The 25750-nt window shown below is 41.8% G+C and overlaps 2 protein-coding genes across 3 annotated transcripts; one reads left to right on the forward strand and one right to left on the reverse strand.

The window, feature by feature from the left end:
- Nucleotides 1-3002: 3002 nt before the first annotated feature.
- On the reverse strand, nt 3003-10502 carry LOC105386174 (probable ATP-dependent RNA helicase DDX31). Its single transcript, XM_011556680.3, has 13 exons — nt 10371-10502; nt 9764-10296; nt 9283-9451; nt 8902-9059; nt 8490-8763; nt 8149-8380; nt 7441-7937; nt 7071-7238; nt 5732-5820; nt 5006-5107; nt 4548-4696; nt 3739-3958; nt 3003-3193 (listed from the first exon to the last, which is right to left on the reverse strand). Exons 1-13 carry the CDS (start codon nt 10407-10409, stop codon nt 3058-3060), a joined length of 2766 nt encoding a protein of 921 aa, XP_011554982.3. The 5' UTR covers nt 10410-10502; the 3' UTR covers nt 3003-3057.
- A 1534-nt stretch (nt 10503-12036) lies between these two features.
- LOC105386142 (dynein axonemal light chain 1) lies at nt 12037-15601 on the forward strand. Of its 2 annotated transcripts, none has more exons than XM_048625959.1 (4): nt 12037-12274; nt 14509-14620; nt 14768-14914; nt 15341-15601. In XM_048625959.1, exons 1-4 carry the CDS (start codon nt 12123-12125, stop codon nt 15497-15499), a joined length of 570 nt encoding a protein of 189 aa, XP_048481916.1. In that variant the 5' UTR covers nt 12037-12122; the 3' UTR covers nt 15500-15601. The 2 variants fall into 2 exon arrangements, with proteins under 2 accessions (XP_048481916.1, XP_048481915.1); XM_048625958.1 differs by lacking the exon at nt 12037-12274 and adding an exon at nt 13596-13760.
- Nucleotides 15602-25750: the final 10149 nt, after the last annotated feature.

A 25750-nucleotide genomic window follows, 5' to 3' on the forward strand; every position in this document is an offset into this window, starting at 1 on the left:
CAAACTAAGCACGTAACGACACGGCTCCATCAAACTAATAGCCAAACTGAAAGGTCACCGAGTGCCAGGCGGCAACGCAAACAATGATTAGTGCCGCATTACCTCAAACTCGTCGAAAATTAGTTTTGGCCGAAACGGAGCACGCCCTTAGCGTCATGTGCTCGAGAACTCTCATTAATAAGTTCAAGCTGGAGCAAAAAATATGTTCGTATAGAGGGCACAATACGGCGCATGACTCGCCGCTCTGCGATCAATTATTAATAAAAAGCGGGCCGCTTCATTGAAAGGGCGATTAGCTCAATATTTATATGGAATATTCGGTATCAACGACGTTTTGTGCTCATAATTCGGTGGGTCGTGACGCGGCGCGTTTGACTGTCGGAGCATAGAGTAGGAACGCCGGGCCTAGGTGAGCCACTTCGTTTCAGGGGGTTGAAATGAAACGCTGCTAAATGTGATACCTACACAAAAACACTAGATACCAAAAAGTGTATAGAGTGCTTTTGCAATCTGTAGATATTTTGGATTATATTTATATAGGTATTGTAAATATCATCTACGTTCTAGCAATGGCACAACAACAGGTGCGGCTGCGGCGTTTCAGCAATGAGCATAGACAAATATTTACAGTTTCGCGGAACTGCGGTTATGTATTACTGAGAAGGCTATTAGGACCTATGCATCGTACCGAATATAACATAAAGCAACGTTGCTGATCCATGACCAAGGGGATGTATGAAAGCCTCCGTGTAGCTTTTAATCTTTGTCTCTGCGGCGCGGGGCCACCAGGCGCGGTGCACACTCATTGTATTGTACTACCGAATTGAGTGCCGACCACTGCTTCTATAGAAGGAATTCCTCCGTCAAAGCAGCCACTAAGCCGGCACAAACTCATTTAATACGATACACTTGCTCACATCAATCACACCGCCGCCACCTCGCGAATATTAATCTAATCTCTCATTGTGTGCTTCCGAATCCACCAGCAGACAATTTAGGCAATAACAAGTTTTGGTGAGTACATTAGTTGTGGCCCAGATACGGTCACTAGTAATTGAGATTATAGTCGAAACATAACGGTTTTGGCGATGTTAATAGTTCCGTTCAACAGCCGTGTTAACATGGCCGTCAGGCTGAAAATGGTTGCCAAAAACCATTTTTCAGTAGAACTGATGCTAATGAATGGGCATTTTCACGAGGTTTGGCGCTCGGCGCATGCAAATGTGGCGCGTAATGACGCGCGAAGCCCGCACAATGTACGCAGTTTACACAACAAACGTTACACATTATTGATACAGTATCGGGAGCACATTATGAGAATGGTAGAGTGAATCTGGATAAGTAAGTTTTCGGATTTCCACTGAAATTACGAAGGACTATTTAATTTCTCACGTTTTATAGTAACCAGCTAGCAATATAATTCCATAATAAGTAAATACATGTACCTATAGTACAAAATATAATGCTCACTACCCAATAAATGACAAGATCGCAAGAAGCTCAGAATGCCACTTTCACATCAAGAGTCATGGCATTATTCGTCACCAATAATGAAGTACCTTAGAGCATCCCCATAATGAAGGGCTTGAGCCTGAAGAAGCTCGGAGATTAAAGCATGAAAGAGCCACACAATAGTATTTTAATTTGTCATTATGCAGCAATAAAAACGTCCTAAATGAGAACTACAAAAAACTCGTTCAGACATACAAAAAGCGCGTTGGGGCAAAATTCGCAAATCATCCCGGCTTAATGACGGCCGCTTGAAAAAAATTTAAATATCAAAAGCCCGGACGGGCGCGGTAATGGTTTAAAATCATTTTTCATCCGAGTCACTCCCGAGTCAGAAATGTTACGAAAACGGTAGCCGCGGCCGCCGGCCGGAGCCTGCATTAACTCCACTCGCGATTGGAATTTGAATTTTGGACGACGGCCATCTTTTATTCGTCACACCATCCTCTTCGACAACTTAGGTTTTTCCTCTTAAATAATAAATAACATACTTTAGTTTATTGTATTACCTTTCATTTATTTACAACAGTTTTTACACTATATTTGTCTTAAGATACGTAAGTAGATGTTATACTTCTGATTTATTAATAGTTATCGCATTCTCTCTTCATTAAAGCTGTCGAGTTCATGATCATAGATCAGACTAGACTAGACAAAATGTAAAAAGTACATTAGATTATAGTGCGACAAACTTATCTGTTCCGGTGAGAGCGAACTAAATTGATCCATATCTCATTATTTGCTAATGAATTATATATTGATATAGATTAGATGGGTTTATTGAAACCACAAGAGCGAATTACCACTACTGGCAAACTTAAAATCTTATAGAATGAAGAAATATTACACATTTTCGTGAGCTGTCACCGGAACAGATAAGTTTGTGGCACTGTAACAGAATGTTCTTTGTACACGGACACTGGCCATTGAGAATAATGTACAGTGCGACAAACTTATCTGTTCCGGTGAGAGCAAACTAAATTGATCCATACCTCATTATTTACTAATGAATTATATATTGATATAGATTAGATGGGTTTATTGAAACCACAAGAGCGAATTACCACTACTGGCAAACTTAAAATCTTATAGAATGAAGAAATATTACACATTTTCGTGAGCTGTCACCGGAACAGATAAGTTTGTGGCACTGTAACAGAATGTTCTTTGTACACGGACACTGGCCATTGAGAATAATGTACAGTGCGACAAACTTATCTGTTCCGGTGAGAGCAAACTAAATTGATCCATACCTCATTATTTACTAATGAATTATATATTGATATAGATTAGATGGGTTTATTGAAACCACAAGAGCGAATTACCACTACTGGCAAACTTAAAATCTTATAGAATGAAGAAATATTACACATTTACGTGAGCTGTCACCGGAACAGATAAGTTTGTGGCACTGTACATAAAGAACAACAAAAAATACACGACAACCTCAAACAAACCAGACTCTCACCATCAGTAACAAGGAGGTTAACTTTACATCAAGTAGTTGAAACGTCAAACCTCAAGAAGTATATAATAACCTCTTTACTGTCACTTGTTTTTCTTCTTGTTCCGCTTGGGCTGGTGGTCCACGGGCTCGAGGCCGCTGTCGAACTCGCTGGCCGTGTGCATGGAGCTCTGCTTGTTGGTCAACTTGGCGAGGGAGCCCACTTTCACGCGGGGGAACCTGGGGAGTGTGGGGAGGTGACGAGGGTTAGGAAATGCAGATGTGATATAAATGTCGGGTGGCCTGTACGAAGATTAACGTGCGCAAACTATTTGCAAACACGGGTTGGGAAATACAAATCTGATAACAAATGATAATTGATTTTAGCTAATTGCGAATTAATTTAATAAAGATTAATCAAATTTAGAATATCTTTTCAATGACATATCGTTACATCGAATGGCGGCTGTCGATAAGTTCACTAATGAAATTCCACCCTACATTCACTTTATTCACTATGGGTAAATACATTATTTGCTTCGCATACCAATACAGGGTGGAATTTTATGAGTGCCCGGGCCCGTACGCCCGTTGTCCACGACGATAAACTTTACTTAACCTACTTTACGGTACTATACGTTTACTGTCTATTATGAGCTAGTACATTATATATACTTCAATGTCTGTGAATGAGGTTTATCTACGTCGATAACGGACCCCTGCACCGGGGACTGCCGAATCCAAGTATTTTCTAGCAATGCAAATCAACCAGCCTATCAACTTACCCGGGCCTTTTCTTCTCTTCCTCCTCATGCACCGTCAGCCTGTTCTTGGGCTTCTCCTTCTGCAGCTCCGGGTCATTCTTGGTCCTCTTCGCGAGAGCGGCGGGCGTGTCGCGCAGGGCGAAGGCCTTGGCGGCGTGGCCGAGGTGCAGCTTGCGAGCGTCGAGATGTTCTCGCACGTCGCGCGGGTATCCCGAGTAGAACCGCACCCAGGAGGTGTAGGCTGCGTGGACGGTTGGTATGTGGTTAAATCCTAGTAATACACTCGCGAGCAATGAATAAGTTACATCTGCCATTGCCGTTCGATGTGTCACTGAAACCTCACAAGCAATGAGTGTATTATAAACGCGAACGTTTATGTTCGTGAAATTTGGTATGTGGAAGCTATACACCCTAGACAGATTAAATGGCTATGGAAAGCTAGTAAAAACAAATTATATAGTGTAGTATAGTATAGTCTCAGATATTCATTAATGAATATTGTGGTATACTGATATTGCAACGCACTCCTCGTACCGTGTACTGATATTGGAACGCACCCCTATCTCTGTCTCTTTCTATTTGGACTGTTAATAACCATGTGTGTGCGCGATAATAAAACATTGATTTAATTAATTTCAAAGCGTTTTACTCAGTATATTTTAAATATAACGAAAGGGTGCGCTGCAATTAATTAATAAAGCTTACATAATGACAAAATCCTTGAGTGTCGCCTACACTACGATCAAGGATTTTGTCATACGTAAGACTCCCTTGTCCATCTATGTACTGCTTCAGGTTGTGTTTAGGTACATGTGTATGTGTGTAGGTACCTCTGCTGGCGCGGGCGAGCCAGTCGCGGTTACTGTGCGCGGTGGCCTCGAGGCGCGCCTGCACGGCCACGGCGGCGCGCGGCGTGGTGGTGGCCACCGCCACTGAGCGCAGGGCTTCTAGTGCGCTGCTCTCGTCCGATTGGCGGAGACTGGGAGACAAACATTAAGGGTATTATGGGGATGTACGATCGATAACCATTGAGAAGAGGTTCCGTTAAAACCATGATAAATGCGGCGTTTCAATGACGCTGATTATTGAAATGATAGGGCCCTAGACCTAGACTACTAAACAGTTTATAGGCTCTTGTACCTATTTGCAATTGCAAGTAAGTAAGTAATGTTAATTTAAATAGCAGTTGAACCTAAACTGCATAACATATGGTTTTTGCTTCTGTGTATTAGGTCGCCTTAAAACAAAAACAAAAAAGATGGTCATGAATGCCAATGTATTTGCTCACCGTATCCGCTTCTCCTCGAGATACCTGACGAAGTCGGTCTCGCTGGGCAGCAGCATCAGCACGGCCGCTCCCACCGCAGTCGCGCGCCCCGTGCGGCCCACCCTGTAGACAGGAATACCGTGAGCTGTTAGTTTCGTTATTGGAAAAGGATCATTATATGTGTAATTAAATTAAAGCAAATGTTTTGAAAATGCCAGCGCTGTCAATTCAATGATTTTCTTCGCGCAAATTGCATTTAAAGTGACGCCATTCTCAAGACCTTTTCAGGTTACAATAGTACCTCATTGGCTAGAATATGGAGTACAAAACCTGCTTTATCCGCCTGTAATTTTGTATGAAACTTTAATCTTACACTGCACAAACTGGTCAGACCACGTCACATATTGACGTGTGTCGCTGTCACATCCTGCCGACAGTACCCACGTGACCCACGCCGCCCCACGTTACCTCTGACAGTACCCACGTGACCCACGCCGCCCCACGTTAACTCTGACAGTACCCACGTGACCCACGCCGCCCCACGTTACCTCTGACAGTACCCACGTGACCCACGCCGCCCCACGTTACCTCTGACAGTACCCACGTGACCCACGCCGCCCCACGTTACCTCTGACAGTACCCACGTGACCCACGCCGCCCCACGTTACCTCTGACAGTACCCTCGTGACCCACGCCGCCCCACGTTACCTCTGACAGTACCCACGTCACCCACGCCGCCCACGTTACCTGTGCACGTAGTCGGTGGCGGAGGCGGGCGCGCAGTACTGCAGCACCAGGTCCACGCGAGGCACGTCGATCCCGCGCGCCGCCACGTCCTGCCGACAGTACACACGTTAACCACGATACTGCGGGGTAGCCAATGAGATTGCGCTGAGCAATACGCCCATGCGATGTACAGAAGATGTCCTTATTGGAGATAATCTGGTGTAATTGAACAGGCTAATCGAGCAGCTTTTTGACTCGGTAGTGGCTGAAGAGTGTAGCTCATCAGGACAGGATAGACCTATAGTCAGCACTGCAATGGATACCTGCGTATTGGATGATGGTAAGCGTAGAACACCTTTAGCTTTTATTCATCAGTCATACCATTCGATGCCTAATCAAGTTTATAATAATTAAACCAGGTAGGTATAGGTTAAAACCAAATACTTATTACGTTGGGAAACTGGATAAGGGTATGGAGATGCAAAAAAGGGTCTCTAATGATTTAATTACAATACTTCAGCATAAAGTCAAAGGCTTCAAGGTTACGTCCTAATAGCTTGATGGGAACCGATCCGTTTCTGATCTCTTGGACTTTTTACAATACTCATCCATCATTCGCCGCATCAGTCGGCATAGTTCACGCCTATAATGATTGTTTCACACTCAGCAGACACAAATAAACCGAAAAGTATTATAGGTGGATTGAACACCATTACGGCTGCTATACAATCAGTAGCTCACATTCTCCCTCAAAGAGAGTCCGAGGTGCTGCGGCGGCGCTTGTGATGCAATAAATAGTAATAATAGTAGTTAATCGACGCGTATTGTGCGCGGGCGCGGCCGCCGCGGCACAAAGATGGCCGCCGAGTGATGAATAGTCCAACTAATACGTCTTCAACATGAATTAAGTAGCATTTACAATGCCGCGATGTGGTAGCTTATAACTTTAATTGTGATTACATTTATTTAGAAAGTACCGACATGAAATATGTCGGTAACGGTATGCTGGGCCGCTATAATATTATGTCATACAGTGTATCGGAATTGATAAATTAATATCGCCTTTTCAATCCGAGTGAAGCTAATTACAATGATTTCTGCTCTGTAATACGATAGATAAGGAAGTTTTGTTGCGTACTAAACACTGATCTGTTTTACTTTTCACTTCGTAAGCGTATATGAAACCCGTAACACTACTATGAGGAAGAGAATAGAAATAACGCGTCAGCGCATATAGATACTCAGTCCAACATAACACACCATTATGCAGAGTTCAGAGTACATACATATAAATTTTACCCCCATTTACCCCCCCCCCCCCCTTTAATCCTACAAGTAAGTAAACACAAAAGCCACTCACGGTACAAATGAGCACGCCCCGCTTGGCCAGCCGGAACTGCTTGAAGACCTCCATGCGACGCTCGTGCGGCATGGAGCCGTGCAGGCTGAACATCTCCAGCTCTACGGGGACCAGCGAGCCCTCCTGCTGGTAGTCGGCTGCGAAGTCCGAGTCTGATGAGGACGAGTCCTGAGGGGAAGGAGGGTTAGGCTAGCTTTACACAGAAAAACGAACGAGAGCAGTCGGTTTGTTTTATCACGAGATAGAGCGTGTACACATAAGGCATATTGAAACGCGCGCAGTAAAACGAAGAGTCTGTTTATATTGTGGCTTTTAGTTACCGACACGTAAGAGGAAAAGTATTAGGGACATTTCCCACTTAGTTACTTACCTCATCACTTTGGTCGTCAGACTTTTTCTTCTTTGACTTTTTATTGTCTTTCTTCTTAACCTTCACCTTCTCCCCCGTCAACACTGTCTCTATCAGCTCCGAGTGGTAGTCCACCATCTCCAATGTGGCCATGAACACAATCATTTTACCGCCCTTCTTGTTGTTGACGCAATGTTCCACTATGAGAGCACACAGAGTCACTAGCCTCAACTTCATTGGGACTACCATGAATGTCTGATTGACTGACGATGGCAGAACCAACTCATCCTCTTGGATTGCAGATTTTAAAGCGTCATTAAATGTGTTCACTTTCTGGTGTTCCTCTTCTTCGTCAGTGTCCATGTCAACTGTTCCCTTTTTCGTTTCAAGTTCTTTTTGGACTTTGAAGTATTCGTAGTCCGAGTCACTGTCGCTATCTTCAGCAGCAGTGGCTGGTACTTTCGTTTTCTTCTTATTTAGTTTGGTGGCATCAGTGATCAAATCTGCGTGATTGAGTCCTAAATGATAAAAAAACCGTGGTTGCTATAATAATATTATAGATAGATAGATAGAATATTCTTTATTTGTACACACACACATAAAAGAAACTTACATAACTTAAATACTATAAACTATGTACAAAAATGGCGGTCTTATCGCTTAAAGCGATTATATAGATAAATACTGGTACATTAGATAAAATCAAATAATCAATAAAATACTACATACCTCCTCTCTTCTCTTCTTTTTCAACTTCTTTTGTAGCTGTACTTTCATCATCTTCTTCCATAGATTCTTCTTTTACAACTTTCTCTTTCTTCTTAGTAGGTTCACTGACTTTAGTAACATTTCCGGGTTTGTCTAGTTTGGGGTTTAAAGAGTCTGCAATGACAGCTCGACCCTCAGATGTATCTATAAACACTGGGTCTACCATTGTAATTCCTGCTAAATTTTCAACAGCCTAAAATTACAAAACAAATGTTAAAATCAATGGCAAAACTGGAATACTATTTTCATTAATTATTCATGTTTATTAACTGAGGCTTAACATTGGGAACAGTTACGGTTACCTTAGTAAGTGTAGCAGATAGCAATATTGTTTGTCTTTCTTTTGAAAGAAATATTTCAGTTAAATGATGTTTATATTTTTCTTCACCGCTTTTATCATCAGGAACTTCTTCACCTCCCTCTTCATCTGGGTTTTTAATAAATGTTTTTTTGACAAGAGCCATAGGATCATAGGCTGCATTCTTCTTATGGTCTTCAATAGCTTTGACTATGGCTGCTACATCTTTTTCATAGCCCATGTCTAGTAAACGATCAGCTTCATCTAATACCAGGCAACTAAAATATAAAGTATGACTGTTACTTGCAATTCAATTTAAAGTTCATTTGGTACAATATCTATTTTTTCAAGCAAAACTGTAAAAAAATGAGAATTTCCCAACAAAATATGAAATAAGTTAACTGTTACCTACTTACCCTGTTTTACAGAAATTCAAGGATTGTGTATGCCTCAGATGGTCATTAATTCGCCCAGGTGTGCCCACTAACACATTTAATCCTTTCCTCAATATTGCTTTTTCAGACTTCCTTTTCTGACCACCACTTAAAAGTCCTGGCACCAGCCATGTGAAAGGCTAAAATACAGCACAATAATATATTTAAATATGAAATACTGTTTATGTTCTTGAATAATTAAATTATACTGAAAACAAGCTCTTATAATTTTAAACACATGGAAACTGTACACTTTTATAATATGATTTGGCTGATTGAATCAGTCTATCTTTGTCACTAATCACATATTATATTATGTTGTATACATATATTTTTATAACTTATAAATTGGTAAATCCTTACCTTGACCAGTTTTATGAGCAACTCATAAGTCTGTACGGCGAGCTCCCTGGTGGGCACAACTATCACAACTCTGATGCCGTCATGCCGGTTGATCTTGGGCCTTATTGCTTGTAGTCCTTCAATAATGGGAAGCGCATATGATAGTGTCTTACCGGACCCTGTCTGTGACCTTTATTTATAAGAAAAGATAGTTTTTAATTTTTCCTATGAGCCAAAGTTATAACTAATGTTGTGTACCTGTAGTCATAGTATGAGCAGCAAATATTGATACAATACATAAATGATACATGGAATTTGTGACAGTGAAAGGATATTGAAATAATAACCAAAATTACATTAAATAAAAACATAATCTGTTTTTAAAGATTAGAAATAAACAAATGGAAATCAAACTCAGTGTAGCAGCAAGTATATATTCTAACCGCTGCATATTTAGGTAAATTACATATTGTAAAGTAGTCTAATAATTTTTAATAATTACCTTATTAAAACATCTCTTCCTTGCAAGATGACGGGAATAGCTTTCTGTTGCACTGTCATCATTTCCTTTAAATTAAGGTTCTGCTGCAAGTTTGCAACACAGTGCGGGTGTATATCCAAATCGGAGAAGTTCTTCCCAGTAAACACTTTTTCTACAAGGGGCTTCACGGCTCTCTGTCCTAGCCGCGGCACCCCAGGGTTGTTCTTGAATAGTGAAGATATCCACCCACCACTTCTAGGTTTCTGCTTCAGCTGGATATCATCACTGAGGTGTTGGTAGTTTTTCCCATGAAATTTTCCTTTATTTTCACTTAAATCACGCAAATTACTGGAAGTCTCACTTGATTTTTCTTGAGGCTCTGCAACCTTAGCAACCTTATTTTGAGGCTCTCCATCATGCTTTTTTCCGTACCCCTGTTGGTGAATAAGATTCTGGGGCCTTTTTCTGGCGATTGTCTTACCAGTAAACTCTGGTTTTGAGACAAACTTGAATTCTTTAGCACTTTTATTATGGGCAGTTTGTTTCTTTGGAACCTGCAACAATAAATACATGTAAAAAACACAATTAGGGTAAGCTTAGACCTTAATCCGCCAAATATAATACGTACCTTTTTAGAAACTGTAATATTTAATTGTAAATCATCCATGGTTCACTGTAAATATCTAAAATATTAATACATAAACAAATCAAAACTATTTTTGAGGTTATACGCACACATGAACATGACAGGCTATGATGACAGCATGCTTGACACATGACACTTAGATAAACATTCACAGAGCAGAAAATATTAGTAGAGTTGTTTTTATTCTGAGGGTGAAGTGGTGAGTTATGATTTTGAGGATCAAAAGCTTATAAAATGTATTTTCATATATTACTTTGAGATATTCGAAGATTTATTTTTCAAAAGCAAGTTTCAGGTGGTAGCGGAGCAGCGGAGGCAGCGGCAAGGCAGAAATGTGGCAAATACCGCGCACTCATGACCTCATACGTATTCGTTCCTCGGGCATTGGAGACAACTGGGGTCTGGGGAACACAGGGCAGGGCATTCATAAAAGAGTTAGGGCGTCGTCTAAGGGATCGAGGAAATGACAAGCGCGCGGATCTCCCTCGCAGTGCAGCGCGGTAATGCTGATCTCGTGATGGGAACCTTTGGGTCGGGTGCGTCCTGGGGCGGGCTATTTGTATAATTTTGTATAATATCTAATTATGTTTTTCAATGTCTTTTAATTATTATGAATAAATACAACATGCTACTAACTAATAGGTAGGTATTATAATTATTCAGGTGGTATTACTGAAAATCATAACCGTAAAAAAGCCGGTGTTATGTGGCTCTCCTCCAAGACGGAGGGTTATCTCGTTAGAGAAGTACTTAATAACATCATATTCATATTCCTTGGCAATAATCTCCACGCTTGGCAGGTGCTTTGGAGATATGACACATTACAAACATTTAAGTAGGTAAGACCCAAGACCCGAAAACCAATATCTGACTGTAGGCCAGCCCGGTCGAGGGTCGAACCTGGAACCTTCGACACAGTAACCAGTAACTAAACATTACGCAATGCAGTCGTCGGTAAATTTCATAATTTCCGCCACATCTTAATAATAGGTAAGTAGTTAACTATATACTTTAATAACATAACTCAGTCCTCAGATTAGTTCTACAAATACGAGCCCAAGTTGTGTCAAGCTCAAGCGCGACCCTCTGTATAGTCTGTATACAAAGTGCGCACGTTTCGCGGATACAAATAGAGAGGCAGCACGCGCCGCCACGCGACCCAAATGTACTGCTCTATGGCCGCAGCATCTAGCGGCTCCGTCGAGTGGAATAAATATTTGTAATCCAAAAAGCTATGTTTTCATAAGCCCCCTAAACACACAGCGATTATTTAAGTTCATTTAACACGCATGAATTATGATTCTGCGTCGAATCGGGCGTGGAAACTTTGAAATGTTGGCGACAGGGTTGGCTATATTATAGTAACATTTTTTTCTCTACCTAGTTACTTACTTATAAGTAGGTACTTACCTTCATTTTAACGGGTCGGTTGCTGGGAGCATCTAGGGTTGGTCATGGTCAACCTTGGTGTGGTGAAAGGATACGCCGAAATATCCCGCGGTCCCTGATTTACCCCTGTACCCCATGAAGAAGCGCGATGCCAATGTTAGTATTCTGTGCCATAAGTAAACTATAAAAGTATAATATAAGTCAATGACTATAAAAATAAAACTTCATCATTTTGACACATAAAAATCATAATAAACAAACAGAAACAATCAAACAATCCTTGAAAACTTTTGTGTCGTGCAAACTTTACTTCCAACTTAGGCAATACCAAAAGCCGTATTAGTGATGTCGAAGCCCACGACCTGCAAGGATGCGATTGCGCTGTGGGAGAAGGCGCACGGGGCGGCGGCGGCGGAGGCGCGCGAGGTGGAGCTGCAGTTCCAGTGGCCCCCCGTGGAGAAGATGGACGCCGCGCTCTCCACGCTCACCGCTTGCGAGTATTGGACGCTGCTGACTTTGTTTAGTTCACATCTCATGACAACAGTTTTACTTAGTAAGGCTCGGGTCTCCTATTTACTCCGTAGGTTGCGTCAAGTGTCACCGCCGTAGGCCGCGTCACGATACTCACTACGTCTACGCGCCAACGTCGGCGTGTGAGGGAGACCTGGTAGGAGTGGGTAGGTAACCGTAGCGCCAGTGTTCGTTGGTGCATTATCAGTTGATAAGTTACGTTGCTTTCAGATGCTTAGTTCACGCTTAGGCAGTTCAGATTCTCGTGTATTTTTTTTTGTCGTGCAAACTTTACTTCTGATTTACGCAATACCAATACTAAAGCAGCTAGCCGTAGTGATGTCGAAGCCAACGACCTGCAAGGACGCCATCGCGCTGTGGGAGAAGGCGCACGGGGCGGCGGCGGCGGAGGCGCGCGAGGTGGAGCTGCAGTTCCAGTGGCCCCCCGTGGAGAAGATGGACGCCGCGCTCTCCACGCTCGCCGCTTGCGAGTATTGGACGCTGCTTACTTCACGATTTAGACGGCTGATTCTCATGACATTATTTTGGTTAGATACCTAGGTAGTTAGGTGTGGGTAGGTAAGCGTAGCGCAGGTGCTCGTTGGTGCTTTATCATTACCAGTTGACAGGTTATGTTGCTTTCAGATGTTTAGTTCAAGCTTAGGCAGTTCAGATTCTATGTATTTTAGCTTTTTAGGTAGCCCATGGGGGCCATGAGCTGCAAGGACGCCATCGCGCTTTTTTACAAAAACAAAAGCAAACCTTAAAAACTTTTGTGTCGTGCAAACTTTATAGTTCTAATTAAGGCAATGGGAACCAAAGCTGATAGCTGTAATCATGTCGAAGCCAACGACCTACTCATAGCCGCTCATAGCTGATAGTCATGTCGAAGCCCACGACCTGCAAAGACGCCATCGCGCTGTGGGAGAAGGCGCACGGGGCGGCGGCGGCGGAGGCGCGCGAGGTGGAGCTGCAGTTCCAGTGGCCCCCCGTGGAGAAGATGGACGCCGCGCTCTCCACGCTCACCGCTTGCGAGTATTGGACGCTGCTTTTGCTTAGCTCACGATTAGGCGGCTACGGCTTTGAATTAGATTCTGCGATTCATTTTAGCTAGATACCTAGGTGTGGGTATATAGGTAAGCGTAGGGCTGGGGTTCGTTGGTGCTTTATCAGTTGACAAGTTGCGTTGCTTTCAGATGCTTAGTTCACGCTTAGGCAGTTCAGATTCTCGTGTAACTATTATTTTTTGTTAGATAGGTTAAAACTTTTGTGTCGTGCAAACCTTACTTCTAATTTAGGCAATACCAGCATAGCCGTAGTGATGTCGAAGCCCACGACCTGCAAAGACGCCATCGCGCTGTGGGAGAAGGCGCACGGGGCGGCGGCGGCGGAGGCGCGCGAGGTGGAGCTGCAGTTCCAGTGGCCCCCCGTGGAGAAGATGGACGCCGCGCTCTCCACGCTCACCGCTTGCGAGTATTGGACGCTGCTTGCTTGGCTTAGATGGCTTTGAATTAGATTCTGCGATTCTTATTACATCATTTTAGCTAGATACCTAGGTCACCTAGGTGTGGGTAGGTAAGCGTAGCGCAAGTGTTCGTTGGTGCTTCATCATTGATAAGTTGCGTATATTTCAGATGCTTAGTTCATGCTTAGGCAGTTCAGATTCTCGTGTATTTTTTTGTTGTTAGATAGGTTACTTAAAACTTTTGTGTCGTGCAAACTTTACTTCTAGCTTTGGCAATACCAAAGCTGATAGCCGCTGATAGCTGACAGTCATGTCGAGGCCACAAGCTGCAAAGACGCCATCGCGCTGTGGGAGAAGGCGCATGGGGCGGCGGCGGCGGAGGCGCGCGAGGTGGAGCTGCAGTTCCAGTGGCCCCCCGTGGAGAAGATGGACGCCGCGCTCTCCACGCTCGTCGCTTGCGAGTATTGCTTGTTTGCGTTGTTTTTAATACTTAGTTCGCGCTTAGAAAGACAGATTTGAACCCGATAATATCAACGATTCTCATGAAAAAAATTAAATCCGGCGCTTAGATTCTAAGTGGTGTAGGTCCATGTCGCACCCATTATCGTTAGCAAGCATAGATGGTCGTTGATATAATTATAAGATTTATCAGTACAAAAGTTACACCGAAATGCCTAATTGCTGCCATAGCTTGCTCCTTCAGTACTATCTGAAGTTATATCTACATAATATACTTTTATGCATGCTTTCTTTCAGGAAACTCAGTTTGTCGTCGAACATGATCGATAAAATAGCCGGAATAGCTGGAATGAAGAATCTGAAAATACTTGCTTTAGGAAGAAATAACATCAAATCTATAGCTGGCATTGTAAGCTTTACGACGTTTAACTTTTGTATCATAGATTTTAAATAAATAGTTTATGCAGGATTTGCTGAATATAAAGATAGTTTATAGGAACTACCTAAATATTAATTAATAAACGATATGAAAGCTATTCAAACCATTGTTTTGCAGGAAACTGTTGCTGATACACTGGAAGAATTATGGATAAGTTACAACATAATAGATAAGCTGAAAGGGATAGGGGCTATGAAACGCCTACGTGTTTTCTATATCTCGCACAATATGATCAAAGAATGGGCAGAGTTTAACCGCTTACAGGTTTGTAAATTTACCCTTCCTTTCTGCCTTATTGATGATATTGACTCCACACATCCATGTACAGCGCCACAAACTTATCTGTTCCGGTGAGAGCGAACTAAATTGATACATATCTCATTATTTACTAATGAATTATATATTGATATAGATTAGATGGGTTTATTGAAACCACAAGAGCGAATTACCACTACTGGCAAACTTAAAATCTTATAGAATGAAGAAATATTACACATTTACGTGAGCTGTCACCGGAACAGATAAGTTTGTGGCACTACTCGTATACTACCAACCATGATTGTTTCAACTTTCAAATTGTCATATTTGACAGATCATCTTCGTCATCAACATCCTTTTGCAACTTTTTTCGCCTGAAATCCCTTAATCGCTTCCTCTTAACTTTGTACTTACTCAACAAACCTTTTCCAGGACTGCCCAGCCCTGAAAGACATAAACTTCACGGGCAACCCGCTGTGCGAGGCGCAGGCGGACGTGGAGACGTGGCGCACCCTGGTGGCCGCGCGCCTCAAACAAGTCTCCAAGCTGGACGGCATACCCATCGTCAGGGACACCGACTTCCTCAACTAACCCCTCCATTAACCACCACGTAATTACAAATTGTTATTACCCAACATCTAACTATAATTTGTGATCATTATCTTGATTCCAATAATAAGTCAATTACAGAAATATGTCTGTTTCTCCAAGTTAGTATTCAGAATCTGTTGTGATTGCGTGACACTTCCCGTAACAATGGGTGACGGTGTCGGCCACTTGCGTAGATGACTATGGGGAATGATATTCGGTGGACATAATAGGCGGCCCGTCGCCCGCACCGCTCGCTTGACATTTATGACAGATTATGAGACTACCCGCTCTAATAACCACGGAGCACGCCATCTATCTATTACACGACACAAGTATGCGTGATTGTTACGTGTAAATTCAATTAATCGAATGGTGATTGTGATGAACAGATTGAAGTACCGTTTGCCTCGCAATTACCAAGCAATTTGCTTATACTAACCTCTAATCCCACTAATACTTGAAGTTAAGCAACACAATTGGCACTATTTCTCATTGGATGGGTGACCGATTTCAAGTGGTTGTTATCTACCGATTGCTGTTTAGGAAGCGGTCAGAAACGCTAGCTTTCGGGCAACTTGAAAACATCTGACTATCGGATTGACCACCTCTCAGCACAACCTTGCTTGTGTTAGGGTCCACCAACCGGCACTAAGCCAGATTGGTGGACTAAGGCCAAAAACCCTTCCTTCATTGTAAGGAGACCCGTGCCCCTGCAGTGGGGACGTGATGAGTTGTGATGATGATGATGATGATGATGATGAACCTATAGTATACAGATACTATAAATTAACTTACTTAGGTACATAATGTTAGTCTTGTAGTGAGGTACTACGACGTCTAATAGAGTAATGACACTATGATGTGCATAAAATTAAATATAGGTATATACTCTTTCAATCAGTCTAAACGAAGCTTTCAGACCCTTGTAAAAAAACTATCTCCCATACATATTTTCTACTCTCGGTCCATCGCACATTAATATTTCCTGCGGAAATCGATTTAGCAGAAGAAAATGTGAGGAAATAGCTTGTAACAATAATAATATGGCAAATCGTTGAATCCTCATGTAAATGTGTCGGCATTGTCCGGCTGGCTTTACGATTCGTCATACGTCTCGGGGGCAGCCTAATAGCCTGCTTAATTCGCGCCAAAAGGAAATGGGAATTGGCGGCACCGCGCGCGGAAACCCCTCCGTTGAAGACGCACGGCTGGCCGCCATTGTATTGCCACTAATAAAATTTAATGATGTAAACGGATAACGCGAATTTATCTATCTCTGTAAGCCAGGGCGCCGACTGTGGGGGAATCAATCAGCAATGTATCAGATGTTGACAAAATTCAATTATTGTTGTGTTATTCGATATTCTTGAGCTTAGCTTAGTCTTTGAAATTAGCTTTTTATTCACTTATTTATAGGTATTTGCGTATCTTTGGGTACGTCATAACGTCATATAGATGGTTAGACGATGTAAGTATACCCACCTACATCTTCCTGTGTTGAGTATGGTGATAGTGTAAGTGTTCACTGACTAATTTAATGACGAAGGGACGGTGTGTGTACTCGGCGTAATGGACCGATAATCGACCACCCAAACAGAAGTAACTCGGTTAATCACAATAGGTGTCCGTCCCGCGCCCCCGCGCCGCCGCCCCCTGCCCACGCCACCTAGAGCCCATCATTATTTAATTATTAACACTACAATCGACCTAATTTTGATTTCTATTTGACATTTCGATTACGCGGCCGTATTGCCGCCGGCTAGCGGCCATTTTGTGACATCTGTCCTCGAATGTGTTATGAACTATAAAATTCAATTTCCCCAATCGGGCGACGCGGCCGCATTTATTATTCATAGATCGGTAGGTGCCCGGCCACTGACAGATGTCATCTTTTACGTAAAGGAATATCAAAAAAGACGTCGATAAAGAGCACTGATATCTAAGGGACATGAATTTAATATCAAGCTCTTGTGGATCCAATTTGTACAGACTTTTTGTATAACAGAGTTATGGAAATATAAACAAGCAGATTTCTAGAGAAATATCCGCTTCGATGCCATATCTAAGAATTGATCCAAAAATAACTTTTCAATTTGCTTGGACCTGTGAAGTCCCACGATATAACCTACTTGAAACCTACTTTGATTGCCCACTCGATATGACTCAACAATAAATCTTTTTCAATTCCAGACCATCAACATTAGGTCACGCTATTTGTAAAGTTCGCATTGAATACGTAAAACTCATTGAAGCTGCTATACGATAATGTCTGTATTTACCCAAGTATAGACGTAGGTAGGTACACAATATTAGTCCATTAAATAAATCTAAATTATTGAATAGATTCACTGTTTGCCGTTAGCCAAAATATTTGGATAAAGTGGGCAACTCCCACTAACCACTAAAACCCCAATAAATCAATCCATGTCGTCGGTAATGCACAATCCATTTGGCCGCATGTAGCCTAATTGCTGTTAGCGCCGCCCAGTGGGCACATTAGCCCCGCCGCCCGCCCGCCCTGGCACATACCGCCTAGCCTACTACTCGTCTCTAATGGCTGATTTTCTAGCTCACGAGATGTGACCGCCGCTAAAGCGCGCTTACGCCACTCAAAGGCTGAGAAAATGGCGCTTAAGTGCTTTCTCTATTATGCTTAAGGTCGTTCGTGAAAAGGATAATTTTCAAGTCTCCAGCGCCCCGTCCGCCCACGTTAGGAAAATGTGGACAAGATTTTTGTAAACAACTTTTATTCTTTTTTGCGAATCTAAAAATATTCTTTAGCAGATTTTGTTTAGGATATCGGGAAGATACATTTCAGTGTCTAGTTTACAGGTCGATCACTGATGAAATTGATCTATGTAAGTACTAATTCAGGATTATCATAACTGAAAATTAAACTAAATGTAAGCTAAATCATGGTAGGTGGGTAGATAGTAGATACTTAATCAGTAGTAGCAGAAAATTATTGAATTACTTTTATCACATAAAACATTCATTTTCAGGAAACCGATCTCATTCACTCTTTCCTCGCCTTTCAGGCAGTAAGTAAGAGTATAATATATTTTTAAGTTGGATAACCTATTGTCGCGCGCGAGGGTCGCGGCATAAAGCTTCTCCAACAAACAATAGTTCCGGGCTTTTGTCGCGTAGCGAGTTAAAGTAAACATTAGTAGTTGAGGCCATTGTGCGCCGCACCCCGCGCCCCGCGCCCCGCGCCCCGCAAGGATCGTGCCGTAAGAGGTTACGGCCAGCTAACCGCCACTTGTCCCCTCATTGCCTTTGTTTGTTTGATATATTTTTGTCTTTGTGCTAAAAGAACAACATATTAGGCGCTGCTGCTGACTTGATTATCTAAAAGTGGTATCACAAGTAGACTTCAGAAAAAAGAGATAAAACTAACAAGGATAGAGTTAACTCCTGAAAACTAGATTAATACTTCTAAGCCAAGGCATAAAAACCGGCCAAGTGCGAGTCGGGCTCGCGCACAAAGGGTTCCGTAGCAGCAAAATTACAGTTAAATCAACCTATCTCAAAAACTATAAGAGATACTTTGATCAAACCAAAAATCGTTGAAAGAGTTAATTAGCATGCATCACCTCTATTTTTTTTAGAATTTTATACCCCGTAGTTATAAAAATAGAGGGGGGGGGGACATACTTTTTACGACTTTGAGAGCTGATATCTCAAAAACCGTTCACTTTAAGAAAAATGTTTTTTAGAAAACTTTATATCATTTTAAAAGACCTTTCCATTGATACCCCACACGGGTATGTACATCGAAAAAAAAAATTTCATCCCTCAGTTACATGTATGGGGGGCCCCACCCCCAATTCTTTTTTTTACTATTTAGTGTCATATTTTTGTAGCGGTTCATACAACACATATTCCCATCAAATTTCATCACTGTAGTACTTATAGTTTCCGAGTAAATCGGCTGTGACAGACGGACAGACGGACAGACGGACAGACGGACAGACGGACAGACGGACATGACGAAACTATAAGGGTTCCGTTTTTGCCATTTTGGCTACGGAACCCTAAAAAATGGTTTAGTACATAAACCTTGCAAAACAAACACAACCCCACAGACTGAAAGCGTGAAACTAATTCAAAATGCGGAAGTCACGAACGCACTATAGATCACTGCTTCCACATTAACACCTACTCTCCATAATAGCCGATAAACCAAATTTAGTTTTCATGTTACGCACCCTCGCGAAGCTACTTATAATAAGCAACAATGATCAATGAAGAGTAATCCCATTGTGGTGCGCGCAGACAAAAAACCCATGTCTGAATTATTCCGCCACGCTCTCGCGGCTCTAATATCTCCATTACATTAGCGGCAGTCATTGTGTCGCAGCCATGTTCGTAGTACGAGATTACGCCGCGCCTAAATTTTTACAGTTGTCGAAACAGAGACAAAGAAACGCGAGTGCGTTTCGAAATAGGCATAATGGGTTGTGTTTATTTAATTTAAGTCGCTGGCAACATAGAATAATGGCGTATTTTCGCCAGCGGCGTTCCAAGTCGGAGCCGGAGCGCCTCGGGGCAATAAAATTAATGAAGCGTGGAGATGGGACCATTTTACTCTTGTATTATTCGTCTCCTGCGGGCTCCGACTGAAGCGAATGTCCATTAGTTCTGTTTTAACATGTTAGCGAGGTTGAAACGATGTAAATGCGATTTACGTACGGAGGGGGTGGAAGTGGCCCGAGAGATTCGCCCTGATCGATACTTGATGTGCGATTGGAAGCGGTTTTAAATATTTATCTTGACCTTTATCCCCCTCGGCTATTGATGGACAAAGTGGTTTGACGATTGGGTCATTTTGATTTTCAATTTGTTCGTAGATGGTTATTGAGTTGATTTTTGTAGTGAACAACTTATCTAGAGCTGAGCACTGTTTTTAGGTGGAAGTTAGTTATCATGATCACTAAATTTGAGGTGGTGGTGTCGAACAATGGGCGCAGGCGCATTAGCGCGCGATGTGGATCAGCGCAGGGCTCGGCGGCGCGCGGGCAGCGGCCAGGGGCGTCGGGCTCACTGATAACATCTTAATCCGCGAATATTACTCGCATCGAACCCATCGATCTATGACGCCATGTGCTACCAAACAGAACGCTTTTAGTTTTTTAAAGCTTAATTTTCAGCTTGGTTTGTTTATTCTAGATGGAAACAACCATTAGCTGATAGGATCGGGGAATGTAAGTTTTTGTGCATTGTTCAATAGAATTATAGATTGGCAAGTTGCTTGGCGACCCTCCTTGCGGGGTGAAAGACGCGGAGGGGACGAGGTACCCAAGACGACAGCGGGTAGCGGGAGGGTAGCGGTGGAGGGGAACGCGTGCACTGCATGTCATTGTTACGGCAGTCTCGGCCGCGCAGCCGAGGCGGCCACATGTCTTATTTAGTCTGTCATAATTTGAGTGCGACCCACATGAGATCATTGATCCTGAGACCATTAGTCTTAGGATGAGTGTTGAGGCCTTTTTAATATTATCATTATATTATTGTTAGGTATCTATAATTCGTCAACAAAATAACGTTAAAAACAACAAATCGTATAATGTCTCAATATAGGGGCTTCTTGTAGAACAGCGTACCGGATCAGTCATGCTACGCGGCTAAAGGTTGGTACTGCGCAGTCAGATACGAAAAAGTAAACAACAAAGACGAAGAGTCCATATGACAGTGCGTCAGTTGTCAGTTCTTGTAACTAGGAAAGCAACCAAAATTTATGTGATTTAATGAAAGTAATTAATGAGCAAAACACAGAGAAAAATTACAAAATTGATGAAATTTTGAAAGAAAATGGTCATATCGTGCTTCGCCTACCCCCATACCACCCGGAATTAAATCCTATTGAACTTGTGTGGCCCGCAAGAACGTCGATTGACTCTAACTTAGATAAAGAGATAAAAGACTTAGAGTTGCTTTTCTCTAATTATTCGCCTGAAAAGTGGAGAAATTGTGACGACCATGTCATAAAAAATTAAGACGAATATTATAAATCTGATAGAGTATTTGACAATGTATTGGACAGGTATGTTATTGTTTATTTATAACTAGCTGTTCCCGCGCGCTTCGCTTCGCCATAAAAAGTTTTCCCGTGGGAATTCCGGGATAAAAAGTAGCCTATGTTCTTTCCCAGGGTCTAGACCGTATGTTTACCAAATTTCATTCAAATCCGTTCAGTAGTTTTGGCGTGAAAGAGTAACAGACAGACAGACAGACAGACAGACACAGTTACTTTCGCATTTATAATATTAGTAAGGATTTAATGTAAATTAAACATAAAATATTATATGTGTACACTGAACTAATATGACTGGCGTACTCTAGTACATTATACTTCAAAGTAGGTATAATGTTTTTTGGTTTTTGTCTTAGATTTATAATTGAATTTAATGAAAACGATGATGAAGATGAGGATGACGACGACGATGAACAAGTTAAAACAGAGAGTGAACATGAAAGTGACATGGAAATTGATTTATAAAATAAATAAATTCAAATTGGTAGATATTCTGAAGGTAAACATCCAAATTTTAATGCTGTCAAACTATAAATTTTAAGCTAAATATGACATTTACGGGAACACTCATAGAATAAAATTTTACTTACGTCAGAAATAGTTACAAGCTATCGCGAGATTAATCCGGGCACACTTTTCTACGTGTGTAGCATGTCGTGCTACCTCGCCCCCGCCACTTCTTTCACCCCGCAAGGAGGGTCGCCAAGTAACTTGCCACATTATAGTAGGACCGTAAATTCATGAGCCGGAGTTTTTGAAGCCAATACAAATCCTATCTACTTCCCTTCATCCTCCTAGCAAGTCCACGGACACCCTATTACTAATGGAGATAAGAAGTTACTGAAATCACCGCAAATGACATGACAACATAATTAAACAATAAGCAATAATTACGAAATAGTATTTAACTTCATACCATTCACAAAATAAAAATAGAAAGTAAATTTATCATCTGATCGGCTAGTGTGAAGAGTGTGAACCCGTCTCTCGGTCATTACGCGAGCATTTGCCACCGCTATTAGCATATCAAACGGCCGCTATCTGATGCACTCACCCCACGCCGCTTTGTGCAGATAATTAGCTACTTGTAGCAGCTGCTTATAGACAAAACGCTATGAGACATTACAACGTAAACAATGTGAGGTGATAAATACTTATTTTACATTTTACTCGACAATTTTTTTAGCGGCACACTAATACGATTACCTACTTTGCAGCTGTTTCGTATGTTCATTTTACCTTACATTTAAGCGTTGGATTTTATAGAAAAAATGCTATATAAATACATATTTTAGCTTGGTATATAAGTAGGTATATTATCGTTAAACCAACGATTAATACCGTATAAACGCACTGCCTTCCCAGAACGGAGAATTTATCCTATACGTATTAAAAATGGCAAGTTAATATTGTTGTATGGAAATTCCACTTTACCATTTCCGTATAGGTAAGTTAAGTAAGGTAAAGCAGCACACAAGTATCTAAATGCAGGGCGCAGTTGGCTGCAGCTCGTTAACTGAGATCCGCCGAGTAACTTCAAGATGGAGGTGGAGCGACGACGGCAACTCTTGGAGATGAAACTTTAAACTGAGCAAAGTTGCTGCTTCTTGTAGAGCTAGGCAAGGCACCTAGGTAGCTAACAGGCATACACTTACAAATACTTTAGAGTGCCATGTAGCATGTACCATTTAAGTCCATGTTTCAGGTATTGAATACATAGATTTGTTTTCGTCAATTTTTTTTTTTTCATAAAAATAGAAAGTAACAATTTTCAAAAATCTACCCTTCCAATGTATTTGACGAGTCATTTTCTAAGTTTAGCTATAACGGAAGATAAAGTTTTATGTGTTCGCCGGATACATAACAACAATAGGCGTAGGTAAACACTGGCTGGCTGGGCCCGGCACTGCGTTAGATTTGCATATAAAAACACCTATTTCCCGGGACAAATGACACGTGACAGCACATAAAAGCGGGAAAACTCCGCCGCCGCGCCGCACTCATTGGTTTTTATTTCAACCTTTAGGCTCGGCCGAACGAGGTTTGTTCAGATATTGCACCTATTTGGTTGATGCTGAAAACATAAAGATCTTCTTTTGTTTTTGCAGAAAAATCTTCTGCGATTTTACAGGTTTATAAGGTAGCGGTAGGTGTAGGTACACTAGGTACACTTGTCCAAAATTAATAATGCACATGCAGATCTTCACACCCGAATCATTAAATCGTAAGAGCCTTAAAAAAACACTTGCATTTTGCACCTTGTTCGAAAGAAATAGGAGTCAGTATCATGTGTCACATGATCGAAAACAACCGATCTGTCAAAGATTTCTATGCGCATTATCAATTTTGGAGCACTGTACTACGTTACGACCTTAGTCGTAGAATTATAACTTGGTTACGGTTACGACAAGGTTTGTACTTTATAATCTTCATCATCACCCGGTCCATCTATTGTAAACTAGAAAAAAATATTTCAAGATACAGTACGAAATTTTCCTATTTACGCGGGCATATCAAAAAGTAAATGTATTCATGATTAAAGGATAAAACGTCGTCGTGCGTCTCACACGCGTCCAGTCCACTCGCCGCCATCTCCAAGGAAGTGATTTGTCAGTGCCGCCCCCTCTCGATTGAATAATTCAAATAATCGAGGTATTTATATGTAAATGTCGGCCAACATCTCCATACGAAAGGGCCAATCGGTACATAAATTTGGCAAGACGACGTGAAAACTGCCGCAGCGAAGATCTGATTTATTCGAGTTTCGGGAAAAGTCGCGCGCGTCAGGAAGTGTTTGTGTAATAGTGTTTATAGCGACCCCTGGCGGCCCCGCGCCCGGCCCCCGGTCCCCGCGCCCCCGCGCCCGGGCACACGTAGCACCCAAACCTACTGGTTTTTTATTGCAAAAGATTTGACCCCATTATATTCAGTTAGTCAAATAATATTTATACAGACCGTTTAGAGTTATTTAAAAGTTAAATAAACAGCTTTACTTATATTACTCTGTTCTAACTAAGCTTTGGAAGCAGAAGAATCCATAATTTAAAAACATTAATTGGGTAAATCTTCTACCACTATACATAAAAGACACCAACAAATAATACAGGCGCACTTATTTCAGTAGAAACTCCATTAAAAGGTTACCAATATTCGAAAAACCCTACATTAACACGAAAATCATCGTATTAACGTAATGTATTAACATTATCAAATTGTTAGTAAGTAGTAATAAAATGTATCGTATGTCGAGTGGCACTCTATTATTCATTCCGACGAACAACACACTCATCAATCATATTAGTGCGCGCGGAGGGCGGCGCGCGGCACAACTAGGTAAAGTGTTAATAATTGCTGCCATCCCCTTTCATTTATTGTGTGAATTCGCACCTGAAACGGTTAATTAATTTGTGTTCAGCGTTTCAATATGCTTTACAGTTAGCCTCGTTACTTCATACCAATTTCTATTTCGTGTAGAGACATCGTATGTTCGTATTAAATTGGGCGGGTGGCTAATAAATGTACCAATTCGAATGGAGCGGGGTTCAGCGAAGCGTGTCTACGAATTAGCGGCGCGGAGGAGGCGGAAAAGAAAAATGATTGTGACAGACCGCTGCGGCCGCTAATGGACTCCGCCGGAGTGAAAATGTACCCACTTAGACGTCGGAAGCGGCCGCCCAACTACTGCGAGCATCATCATCCCCCTGAAGCCAGTGCTACGCGCTACGGGCTACGCGCTACGACTTTCGTAGCATTTAATTGTCGTAGCATTAATCCTAACGACTTATTTTTTCACGAGATCGTAGATAGTATGTAATCTGAGAACATTAATGGTTTAGAAGTTTTTAATATGAATAGGATATTAATAGATATCAAATGATAACACAAACTAAGTAACACTAGTAACAAATAAGTAGACAAGGGTGGCTATCTGATGTATAAATCGACTTAAATCCGTTGGGTATTATTACCGGCGGGGCGTCACATTCACAGCGTCATTTGAATCAAGTTGAAAAGCTCGCGCCGACTCCTCCCCTCCGATGCCGTCGCTCCCCTCACAAATTAAGTGTAAAACAAACCTAATGAAATTTAAATATCTCCTCCGACGCAATAACTGAACAAATAAAATCATGCTGCCGCGGGGGAGAGTAATCGCTTCTATTGTGTATACATTGTACGAAATTATTGTGCTCATGAAAGATGGAACTTTGGCGCGT

Source organism: Plutella xylostella, chromosome 15 (assembly GCF_932276165.1).
Source record: "Plutella xylostella chromosome 15, ilPluXylo3.1, whole genome shotgun sequence".
Classification (NCBI taxonomy): Eukaryota; Metazoa; Arthropoda; class Insecta; order Lepidoptera; family Plutellidae; genus Plutella; species Plutella xylostella.